A 12,647-nucleotide genomic window follows, 5' to 3' on the forward strand; every position below is an offset into this window, starting at 1 on the left:
TAATTACTACATGTCCATTTATTTGTTTGCATGTGTCATTTCAGGAAAAGACGTTTTATGATGCAAAGAGAAAAAGTAAGCAGAAAAGATATAAAGACAGAGGATACCACAGACTTTGAGGGTAAGTGATTGTAACAGATTATCTTTGGCAAGAATATTTTTGACAATTTAATGAACATTAGAAAAGCTTTGTATAGTATGGATATATCCATGTGCCATCAGGGTGAAACGTTTTCTTTATTAAAATAGGCTTATCTGTATTACTCAGTATTTTCGGAAGTGCTGGATGTCTTTACAGGGCTATATAAATGCACTTTACTTAATTCCAAGATAGTCTTCCTTTATAGGTTTGAGAAGTATAATAATTTATGTGAATATTTGCCATTAAATTGATGAGATTGTATTTATCAGTGACATTAATAAACCTTTTGAGTATTCTGCAATGAAAAGCTTGAGGTGAGCACTAATGTAATGCAAAACCTTTAAGAACAGGCTTTATGCAGCCATTTTAATTTCTCTCACCTCCCAGCGTGCAGATGGAAATTGCAGTGAGGCTCATTCCCCGCTCTATATTTTTCACATGTGTTCAGCTAATTAAAGAATAAGTAGGGTAACACATTTCCTCCCACAACACTTACTCTGTTGTTCATTCACAGCCCTTTTCTTTAATGTGATTACAATATCTGTGTTCAGCTTTCAGCCAGCTGAACAAAGGCAAGGAGCTCACAGAGCTCATTTTTGGCACTCCTGTTCTTCACCTTGGTAATTTAGATTTCTTTTTTTGTTGTTTTCAAATGAAGGATTATCTTATTTGTATGTAGACCCATGTAGACCCAGAGTAACTTCCCTGTTAACTGAGACCACAGACACCTTTTGTAAGCATCTGATCTCTGCTGCTTCTTGATTTGTAGCAACCTGCTGGGAGTCTGGATTTATATGTCTGTGAATCAGTGCTACTTTGATGACTACATTTGGCAATTGATCCCTAGCATTAGGTTAAACCTCAGTGGTACCATTAATGAAAAAATGGAGTTGAACTGGGAAGTTACATATCTATATATATCCAATGAAAAAACTAACAGGAAAAAAATTACCAGAAAGACATTTGTCATCTGTTGTCTCACTGTTTATTAACTATAAATTACAGATGGCACTTGGAACATTTGGGATGCTGAAGAAGAATAGTTATCTTTGGCAAAAGGGTTCCACAATAATAATAGAGTCAATTAACTGGCAACATTCATTAATGAAGCAGAAAACTGACATGCCAAAAATACTATGCAAGGCTGAGTATTATAGCAAAGTGAGTGCCATTTGAAAAGCTGGGATTTCTGATGTTAATCAGATGTATCAAATGTTTATGTAAACAGGCATAGATTTGAGATACATTCTGAATGCAGGAAGTAAAATTTGCTTGAAGAGTGTTTATAGAAAGCCTTGAAAGAAAAAAATTTTGGAATTACATTATAAAAAGAGGGCCCAATTCTTGTTAGAAACAGCTTTGTTAGACAAAATGAAGTTACAGTGATTTAAACAAGTATTTGTGAAAGAAATGCATAGCCTGTGATACTGGATGTTATGTTTTCCAGAGAACAGGACCCTGAACCAGTGAAACCTTTCCTACTGAGCTCTATCACATAAACATGCACAAAATTCCAGGCCCATATTGTGCTATTGAAGGGAAAGGAAATAGTAGAAACAAAGCTTTAAGCCAGGCCTTTTTGCAAAGTTAGTAGATCCAATCAGACAACCCAACAGACTGATTCTGGCTTCCATCTTTCCCAGTTGATACCACAGTAATATAACCTACAGAGGCCCACAGAACATTCAGGGTCATTGTCCAACACAATATCACAGGCTGTGGAACACTTCCCAAGGGCTACCAAATACTTAAGACATTAAAAATCTCAAAGGTCACAATTTCAGTGTGCCACAGAGAGGCAATGAGTATTTCCAATGCCCTAACAGCAACAGGGCACTAAATAACACCAACATTCCCAGATCATCCTAATAAGCAAACCACACACAGGTTCCACGGTGAGGGGAAAAGCCCCTGAGATCTGAACCAAGAAAGAATTTTCATCCTAGCCTCCATCTGGTAACTACTTGTGAGGCCAGGAAGATAACAAAAATTGCAACCTGTCCACTGGGGTTCTTTCTATCAATGTGATGCTTCAAACAAAACACAATGTAAGTAAATAAAAAAGGAGGTGGGGAAATGGGCTGAGGCTTGCTGCTTATCAGTCTGGGCTGACAGTGGCTACAGGACAACCTCCAGGACTCACTTAACCATGTGTCATTAGGGCTTCTGGTGCCAATTGAAGCCTAAGCCTAACTGTGACTGCAAGGGTGGCTTTGTTAAAAGTGAGACAGCAATCACAGTTCAGTATTTATGCTGTGAGACAAAGGCTATGTTTTATTACTCTGGGTCTACTTGGTGATTTCCATGCTATCCTTGCTTGTCAGTGTGTGCATTCACTGAAAGTTACTAGGGCTTTATCAAGAAATAAAAAACTCTTCAAGCTGTTAAATTCTTTTCACATCGAATGAATAATTTTAAAATTCAGAATACCTTGACTTATTCTGAAATTGCAGTTGCCCATATGAGGTAATTTTGCAGCTAGGATACAAATCCACAAATTTTAAATATTTCATTTTAGGAAATAAAATCTATTTTGCTTCTAAAGAAATAAAGGGCATCAAGAATTTAGCCCACTGTATAATACATTGCATTTGGCTCACTGGTGTAAATCTCAGTATTTGAGTCCTTTAGTCTCAAAAATTAAACATTTTACATTTTCTCAATTGATTTAGCATCAGCTAAGATTCACAGATTTGTTATCCATGTACTTACCATATGTATTTCTGAAAACTGTGAAGCAATTTTGATAAATCAGAGCCAAAGCCCTATTAGCTGCCATTAAACTAGCTCATCCAAATATTTGTTACCTTTCTACATATATGGCTGGAGAGGAAAGAATTAGCCTGAAAAAAATGACTTTCATATGGGAATAAGACTTGCACACATCACTGGAAATCTGCTTCATGCCAACATTTCACTTGTAGTTAAACCACAGAACACTGCTTTGAAACTCAGAGAAAAGAGAAATGAGCATTTCCAATAGAGCAAGACTGTGCTTGACCTAGAAGGGTGGAGAATCCATCAACCCTCTCACAGGTGAAAATACTCCAAGTTTTGCCCAATTAAATCTTAGGAGCCCCAGATCAAGATAGCACTTTAAGAACAAACTTCTCTGTTTCCTGAAAAGTGTTTAGCTGTCTGTTCATTCCACTGACTTTACACAAGAAGAAGGAAAGACCTCTTAAGTTGGCAGATCAGCTAGGACACATACATTGGGAAATGTACATTTGGTATGTTAACTGTGATCCTGAAAACTTAGTCCAGCAAGAATGTTATGTATTTAAAATTAATTACCTAAATTGTAGCAAACCGAGGTTTGAGCCTATAGTTATTTCGAATGGTATAATTCTCATGGGAGCCTAAGACAATTCTGCTTGCATTACAGTGGAAAATCAGCAAATGTTTCATATTGCCTTTTTGTTCTTTATTATTTTTTCAAACTCTTGCTAAAGGAATGATTTAAAATTTTATTTCCTCACTATCTTGGCAATTTCAAAGTGCACAGTTGTATTACCACAACATTTTAAATATATCACTCATAAATTAATTTTAAAATGAGTTATTTTTGGCTTTTTGTTTACTAACTTACTAACTTATGGAGCTGCAGCTGCTGTCTTAGCATTTCAGTGTATATGGGAAAACAACATACTGAATGAACTGATCAAAAATTCCAAACAGAGTAATTTAGATTCGTATTCATTAGGCCTATTTAGGCAGCTGAAATTATACAGCCCTGATGTCATACCAATGATGTCTGTCATCTACATCAAACAAATATGTGGGACAGTAGTTTTCTTCCAAGAACATTTGATTGTGTTAATCTCCTCAGCACAGTCATGCTTACAGAAAATCATGACTTGCCTACTAAAGTTCTTATTAGCTCTGACTAATTACTGGCAAAGGAGATCATGCATTTCCTGAATGCATTGCCAATCAAAGTTACAAGAAGGACACATGAAATGCACTGCAAGGATGGATCTGTGTGTTTATCACAAGATAAAAATGTAAATCTGTCAAGTTACAAACTCAAATAATAGCAACCTAAATAGTTTCTGGCTTGAATCTCAGTAATGGATTATAAATATATTAAAATAGAATTTATTCACCCATGGTCTATTTTGGTTTTACAGTATCTGCTAAGTACTCTTTGCTTCCTGGAAGATGGAAAGAAAAAAAATTCAGTGAAAATCCAGAACAGGTCCTACTGATGCTTATAAGAAGCACGATATAATTAAAATCTCTACCTCTGTTTGTTATTAGAATAGTTTCTTTAGTGGCTATCTGTTAATTACTGGCCATTGTACAGGGCTTCCTTTATTGATTATGTTCAGGCTTCACATGAAGCATCCTAACTTTGCTGTATATTGTCTGTGGTGACATGAGAACAATGCATATTCTTCTAGGGTGATTAAGATCTTAATTTTTTTTCCTAATCTGCTTTTCTTATTATCTTCTGACATTTTCTCTAATTCTGCAGTTTGAATATTTATAGCAGATGCTTGTTCTAAAGCACTGTTTTCACCTAGGAATCCCTTTTCTAAACTGACAAAATGGACAAATTCTGTTCCTAACCTCATGAGCATCATTTCAGTTCCTCCTCTAAGCAGAGGGGAGGTAACACTGCATTTACAACCCTGTGTCTGGGAGCAGAATTAACTGCAAGACGTTTTTGTGAAATTTAGTGAATAAAAGGGGTTAACAGAGATCCCTCCCCACATCCTCTTGATGCAGCTGGCAACTTTTGTAGGTCTCCAGGAAAGTACTCAAGAGTCTGTAATTGCAAAAGGCAGATTTGGAACAGGTATTTAAGACTCAACCCCTTAATATTCATGCGCAAACCCAGTGTGGCTCCCTCCTGTGTAAGGACAGTACATCGAGTTTCTCAGGGGCTTCTGGGGAAAGTCTGCCCAGGACCCATAGCCAGAGAGGTTCGTCATCATTTACGGGTTCAAAATGCCTCCTTGGGGCTACCGGGGCAATAGAAATGAGGTGAGAAGTCTACACAGATGTTGTGATCCATTGAAAAAGCTCATTCTGGCTTGAGTGGCAAGTAAGCAGCAGTGGTCCCTAGCGGCTGCCAGGAGCTGAAAAGGCACAGAAGAAAAGGCGCAGTTATCCCGGGACTGACCTATGCACACATTTTCATCGTCCAGCTCTGCAGAAGCATTTCTGAAGTAGCCCAGCCTGCATAACTCGCAGTGCTGACCTCTAGTGTTGTGCTTACAGCTCACGCAAATGACCGTATTGAGCAGCTCGATGTAACTGCACCGGTTGGAGTGCCCGAAGCATTCACAGTCTTTCAAGGAAGAACAGAAATGTATACAAAGTGTATACAGCAGCAGAGTAATAGCACATTACATGCTTAGTAAAAATGAACCATGAGCAGAAGTATGAATGAATGGCACATACATGTTAATCAATGTGACATGGACAGCAGCAGATGTTTATCTGCAATGGAAGTGGAGCTGGTTTCAGGCAGGTTAGCGTGACCCGACAACCATGGCATGACGTCGGAGGTTTGGCTGTTGTTGGCAGACCTGATGGAACTGAAGCATTTGCAGTTGTAAACCTTTCAGGGTTACTGGAGGCTCAGTTTCCGCTGAGAGAAATGCACATATTTTTGCACATTTGAGATGACTGTAAATCAAGACCCGGGAAAAACCTCCTCATATTAACAATGTTAAATTCAGTGGACAAAATTGTCAAACTTAATTATGATTAAATCTGCAACTCTAAGTAAAAGAAAAGCTTTTTTTTTTTTTACTTTTTTTTTTTTTCCCTGTCAGAAATGACAAGTATTCAAAATGCTATTGAACTTGGGGGTGCTATAACTGGTAGGCACCTTGAGAAGCAGAGTGTTTTATCCCATGGCCAAACAAATCTCTAGTTTGACAATTTTGGCCAACACCTCCTAAAACAATTAAGAGTGAAGAAAAGGAAGGAAGACAGTTATTGGAGAACTACATCCACTGTACTTTTGAGGTAAGCATTGACTGGTTTTTGTATTCTGAGATGAAAAACAGTTGAGCCAGAAAAGATTATGAAAATTCTGAAATGTGTACTGATTAGAAAGCATGCTTACTGCAGCCATCTGAAATGAAGTTGGCATGACAGCCACTTAAAAAAATCCCCCTTCATTAAATATAGAATGCTAGTGCCTTTTAGTCTTTAATCACAAGCAATACTTGGCTTTATGCAGAACAAAGAAGAAATCAGAACTGTATAAATAACATTATAGAAGATGCAGCTCTGCTTTGTGTAGAACACTTGTGTAAGCCTGATCACTCAGTTCTTATGAGCCTAGAATGAATGCAGGAAAGGTTACTAGGATGATCAGAGAAGTTGAGTCTATCTAAAAAGTGAAGACTAGGAAAATTTGGCTTGTTTAGTCTAGGAAACTGATGATAGAAGTTATCAGGGGGCTATAGATTCAACCAGGAGCTAAGCCTCCTGCTATCCTAATAGACAATACTGGCACAAGAACAAATGGGTGTTAACTGGCTACTGAGAAATTTCAGCTGGAAATTAGAAGATGGTATCTAGGCATTAGGGCAATGAGGTTCTTGAACACTTTCCATTTGTGGCAAAACAGACTGATTCTTTACAGATGTAGTTTATTAACTGGTAGAATAAATTACAGTGTGTTTCCTGCAATAATGGAGCACTGGATGTAGTGTCTTGGAAGGGCTTTGAGGTCTTGAGGTTATCTTGTAATTAGATAAAGCTGTAGCAGAGGGTGTAAAATGTTTCCATATATGACAGAGGCCAAGTCCCCTGAGCTGCCTTTCCTCTGGTATGCTCCTGCTTGTGCTGGACACCGGATCACCCCCTGGCTGGTGGAGCAGGGCATCACATACAGTATTTGAGCCCATCTGTATTTTTGTAAAAAAAACCAACAGTCCCAGTACATGTTTCTGAGTATGCTCTGCACTCCTGAAACATGGATATTTCTTTGGCTTTTGTCTGATGTACTGAACCATAAATAGGTTGCACTGTAAATAGATACATTTTTTTAGACACTTAGCACAACGTATGTTTCAGTCTTGAGAGCTGCCTTTCTGCTGCCAGAAAACATTAATTCATTTTACATATATGCATTTTATTTTCATAAAATTACACATATTGCTTGTTCTCTTCAATGTTGTTCTGCTAAACCAGTGTGTTGTGGTTTGTGCTAATCTGGTTATTTTGATGCCAGTAACTGCTGGAGTACAGGAAAACATTTGGTGTATCAGTCTCAGTATGTTACCACTTGACACAATTGAGTAGGGAGCAAATAAATGTAGATGTTTGTTGTCTTTTGCAGCTGGTCAGTCTCATTCAGCATCTCAGCCAGCCACCCTGCAGCATTTCCCCCCAAGTATATCTCTCTTGCTCAAGTGAAAACTGCCTGTGTGGAACAGATGAGATCTAAAAGTGGAAATTAGCACTAGCAAACAGGAGTTATGGAAAATTGGTGTGATGATGTTTATGTGTTTGATTTTTAAAGTAAGAAAGACTGGCTAGTAATAAGCAATCTCATCTTTCTGAATCTTGGATTGAGAAACAAGGCTGTCAGTCTTTCTAACACAGGACCTGTCTTCTTCTACCAGCAGGGAATTTGTTTTGGTGAGATAATACTGTATTGGTGTGTTGGCCAGACTTTGCTAAACACTTTCATATTCAGGTGAATTTGCCTATATACTACAAAGAAAAGCTGACTATGATACATTATCTTTTGTATTTAAGGCAGCAGAAAGAAATTGAGAATAGTTCATGAATGAATGGCTGCACTACTTCCACTCTGAAACTGCAATATGACCTTCAATAATACCACTACTACACATAATTAGCCATTACAACAGCACAAAAAATAAAGCTGCACATTAAGCAATTCACACTGTGACACCAGGCCTGCTCCAACTTATGATTTGGCATGAAGAAACATCTAATAATTATGAAGCACTTGGATGTATGCACACACTCTGAAACGTATGCAGGACTGCCCAAGTATGGACATGGGTCATCAACATGAAAGGTAAACAATGAGACTGCTTCTTAAACTTGGTTGCTTTTCTATGGGTCTTGCTCTTTTGTAACAACTGTGCTGCGTGAAACAAAGTCTTTGTCTCAAACTTAACTAATGCTAAGGTAAAGGATTGCTCTAGGAGTCTTGATCAGTCTAGTAAATGCTACATGGTGTAGAAAAAAACCACAGTTAACTCGAAAGCAGTCCAACATCTGATCAAACATTAGCAACGGCAAAAGGAAAAAAAAAGAAATGACAAGTAAAGATTAAATCAATTTTGTGCTAACATTTGCTTCCCCCCTGCCTCCCCACCGTGTTGTTAGTGCAATAATTTTTTGCTGTTGGCCTGGTCAGTGAATAATTTTTACATCCCTCTGTGCTTAATAAAATAAGCTATGTAAAAAGTCCTCCTATGATTGAAATGGAATTACTTTCTCTATGGCTACACGAGGTGCTACCCTAAACCACTCAAACACAGTACACAGGATTGCATTCAGCACCATGCCAGCTGGGAAGCTGTCATTGCTGGATGGCCCTAACAGCCTATCACGTGGTTCACCTTAAGCAGAAAGCATTCTGCTTGTTAGACCTGTCAGAAGCACAGCTTAGGGTCTTTAGGCACACAGCTCTGGCTAGCGGCCTAAAGCACTGTCACACACTGGCAAAGTCATGCAACCACTGGAGGAGATGGGAAAAAAGCATCAAAATCAGGCTGCACATGGTTTACCAACCATTGTGAAATGACATGAGCTTCTTACAGTGATGGAAAATGCTGCTTTCAGTTCTGAGTACCACATGTCAGAAAAGACACAGATAAGTTGAATAACAATAAGGAGTGAATGGTTCAGAAACTAAAATCTCAGAGAAGAGGTAATGACAGCTAGATAGGTTTAATGTGAAGGAAAAAGGGATTGCTATGTTAGATGTGATCATTGTTTTTGGCTGATTCAGGAACTGTCAAATCCCTTGCAAACTCACAGAAGCTTTGACTCTCTGAGCCTTCCTGACTGTTTTCCAATGCAATGATTTTATTGAAACAATCTTGATTCTGTTGCAGAAAGCATGATAAAAGTACCCACTGAAGCAGGCTCATAAAGTTGATAATCTAATTGTTTTTTTTTCTATAAATTGAACACTTTCCCCACATTCTAATGCTATGCACTTAGATCTTTGAAATAACATACTATTGTTGTGGGGACAAGGTTTAGCTGAAGCTTCAGCTATGACCATTAAAACATGAAATGTCATCACATGAAACAATGATAAACACACATGGAAGGGTAGCATCATTTCTAAACTAAGATGGGTTGCATGAGACAGCTATCAGTGTCACTTTTTAATCAAAAGCACAAAGCATATTTCAAGAAAAGTGCATTCACAAATCATTAAATTATTTTTTCTTTTTCATTTTCCAGTCACTCTGTGTTCCTCCTCCACACACTAAGGCAAACAAAGGAGATTTCATTGTAACCTTAGAAATTACCTGCTTCATAACAAACAGTATGGCTCATTACCATGATCTCATCAAATGGGTCAAACTAAGTTCAAACATTTCTTAATAACCCTTTTCCTTGTTAATATGTATTTCATGAATAATGAGATATTCACAATAGCTGCAGAAAGACAAAACATCTTCATACATACTCTTTACAGATAAATTGATGAGGAAAAACAATGAAAATATCTCAGGGTTCAGACTGTGAATGACAGATATGCCAATGAAACAGGTTGCCTGTAAGTCAGAAAGAATATTGGCATCCTTTATTGTGCCCATATAATTCCATTATTTTGATAGAACACGGGAACATCAGTTCAAAATGTAATGCCTGCACTCTGAATTTGCACACTTACAATAAAATGAAGACATAAGGCACACTTACAATGCATTAAAGGACACAACAATGCATTACATTCCATGGCATTTACAGATACTTCTTGAGGACATGGACAATTGATGTTTTATGGATTGTTTGCCCTCAACTAATCAGCTTATATTTCCTCTTTTACAATTTGTGCATATCACTGAGGAAAACAAGACTCTAGTAAACATTTGCTTTCTAGGCAAGGATCTAAATAGTCATATTCATATATTTAACTCCTTTAAAAATAAATGCCATGTCACTTTATTTGTCACCAACTACTGTCTAAGAAACATAGTTATTTTTCTTTGTATGGCTTATGTTTATGCAACTTAATGCTTCAGTTGTATTCAATGAAGATGCCTCACCAGTAAACTAATGGGTACACTCCACAGATATTCCAGATTCATACAGTGCAATGTTTTCACAACACAGAGCACTATGGGATCACTGTATGAATCCTAGAATTCCTACCTCTCTTGTGGTTTGCAACTTGAACAGAAGAAACAGTTGACATAGCTAATTTGGGAGCAACTGGATAGGTAATAAAATGAACAGCAAATTAGAAAAAGTATCATATAGGAACAAATCAAAATATTATAATAGACATCCTCATTATCTAACTTTTAAATTTAACAATGGTTATTTTTTTGTAAGGAAAGGGTAAAATTACAGAAAATGACATATACACTGTCAATTATTGAATCATTTGAGCTGTAACATCCAAGATCAAGACAGGGAATGTAATTCACATCTATGCACTTTGACAGTTTTTTGTTGGAGGTTATTTGGTGGTTTCTCCCAATCCATGACAAATGGCTATATGGTAACCTGGGCGGTCTGGAAAGGCTTTTATTGAATTTGAATGCATATTTATTCTGGCCAAAATAGTATAAACCTAAACCCCACAATAAAATAATTAGACATAGGAAGATTTCTGGAATCATTCTTTTCATACACTATCCTTAACTTAAATATTTAATCTACACTATATGTCAAACACTAACAATATGCTGCAAACACACAAAAGCTGAATAGAAATACTTAGAAGGTTTTTGTGTTTTGTGTGCTCTACCAAAACATCAAAACTAAATTGACTTAAACTCTTATTTTTGGGGAAGAAACACTGAATAATTCTGTGCTGTTCAAGACATATTTTGCAATGAAGTTAGGTCTTAGATCAGACACAGTATAATTAAGCAATGAAATCCATTAGAAATGCTAAGTATAATATAATTTGGAATGTTTTGATTTAAAATTCTTCTGAATAACGTAGGCTAATCTTTACAGAGAGGAGAGGAAAAGAGATCAATCTGGGTGAGGGGTTTTTTTTGTTTATTTAAAAGAGACATGCAAAAACTTGGAAAATACAGTGGGAGCTAAATAAATTTGGAATACCAGGTATTACTTTATCAGGGATAGTTTTAAATAAGTGGTGGATAATCCAAACTAAAGTACATTTCTAATCCTTACAGAGAGCACAGATCAATTAGTATTTTCTATTTTGTTGGGCACATAGAAACTTGCACGTATAACATGGTAGATGTCACATGCACATGCGTATGTTTGATTTGATGATTGTGATCCATAGATTTAATTAAAGCCCTTCCAGTGTAATTCCCAACAGATTCCCAATACATCTCATTTGGTTTAGTGGCCACTTTCTAGATTGCCTTTTCATTAATTTTATTCTCCACCTCTGTGTGTTATAGCACAGAAAGGACACCCTTTGAACATGAAAGCAGGCCACAGGCCAGATTTCTGCAGGGACTTTTGGGGGAGGAAAGGGTAATAAATAAGAACAGAAGGACATTATTTTCGTAATGAGCAATCACTTTGAATTGTGAAGTACAGCTGAATGCTTCAACTAACAAAGGATCTTAGTTTTATTAGTAATTTTAAAAAGTAATTTTTGTTTCTTTCAGTGCTAATCATCATGCCACAGTATGTAATTTTTTGTGTAGCACTCAAATTGTAGAAAACCATGGGTCTTTCCTGCAGAGAACTTGCTTGTATTGTGGATGGTATGAAAGCTGAGAATGCTTCTCAGCTCACTGGGGAAAATAGAGTGGAAACAAGACATTAAAAATGCGTTTGATGTTGACAATGACAATCTTTGTTCACTTAAGAATCTCAAAACTTACTCAAAATATAGATTTTCTATCTAAACAAGTGCAAAATTATCCTGGGCTTTCTGTGTATCACAAATTTTAGTCTGTATAAATACTATTCCCATATTTCCAGTAGTGTGCACAGTCTGAGTGTTGGAAGACTCCCTCTTCTGGTGAGGTTTCTTTTACAGTTATTTTCTCACAGGATAGCATTACTTAGCACCAGAAAAAAAACCCCGAGTTGGATTATCATCGTTACTACTTTTGCCACCATGTGGGACTCATCAAGAGCAATATCAGTACCTTTAGATCACTAGGAATTTTACAGCATCCTACCTTGGTTTGGTTTAGAAACCTCAAGGGAAGAAATATTCGGCCATATCCTATCATACTTTGGAGGATCTGCATGCATCAGGAAAAATCAGGTTTTGTTATTTACATCTGTGATATTGTTCTAAACAGGCAAGCATATGGACAAAGACAGAGATTACACACAGCTATTACTGGACTAGTCTAAGTTGCACTAG

General features: G+C 37.0%; 1 protein-coding gene across 7 annotated transcripts in view; it reads right to left on the reverse strand.

Moving 5' to 3' along the window:
- The window catches only part of NTNG1 (netrin G1), a 144,926-nt gene that overhangs the window by 23,870 nt on the left and 108,409 nt on the right, over positions 1-12,647 (reverse strand). For 2 of the 7 annotated variants that reach the window (XM_062497555.1, XM_062497552.1), the window contains exon 5: positions 12,457-12,522. The exons of 2 other annotated variants lie outside the window; for them this stretch is intronic. In XM_062497555.1, the coding sequence (XP_062353539.1) occupies positions 12,457-12,522 (66 nt within the window). Of the gene's footprint in view, positions 1-5,270; positions 5,439-10,483; positions 10,544-12,456; positions 12,523-12,647 lie in introns of all 7 variants that reach the window. 3 more of the 7 variants (XM_062497550.1, XM_062497554.1, XM_062497551.1) reach the window with 3 other exon arrangements.

This window comes from Cinclus cinclus, chromosome 8 (assembly GCF_963662255.1).
Source record: "Cinclus cinclus chromosome 8, bCinCin1.1, whole genome shotgun sequence".
Taxonomy (NCBI): domain Eukaryota; kingdom Metazoa; phylum Chordata; class Aves; order Passeriformes; family Cinclidae; genus Cinclus; species Cinclus cinclus.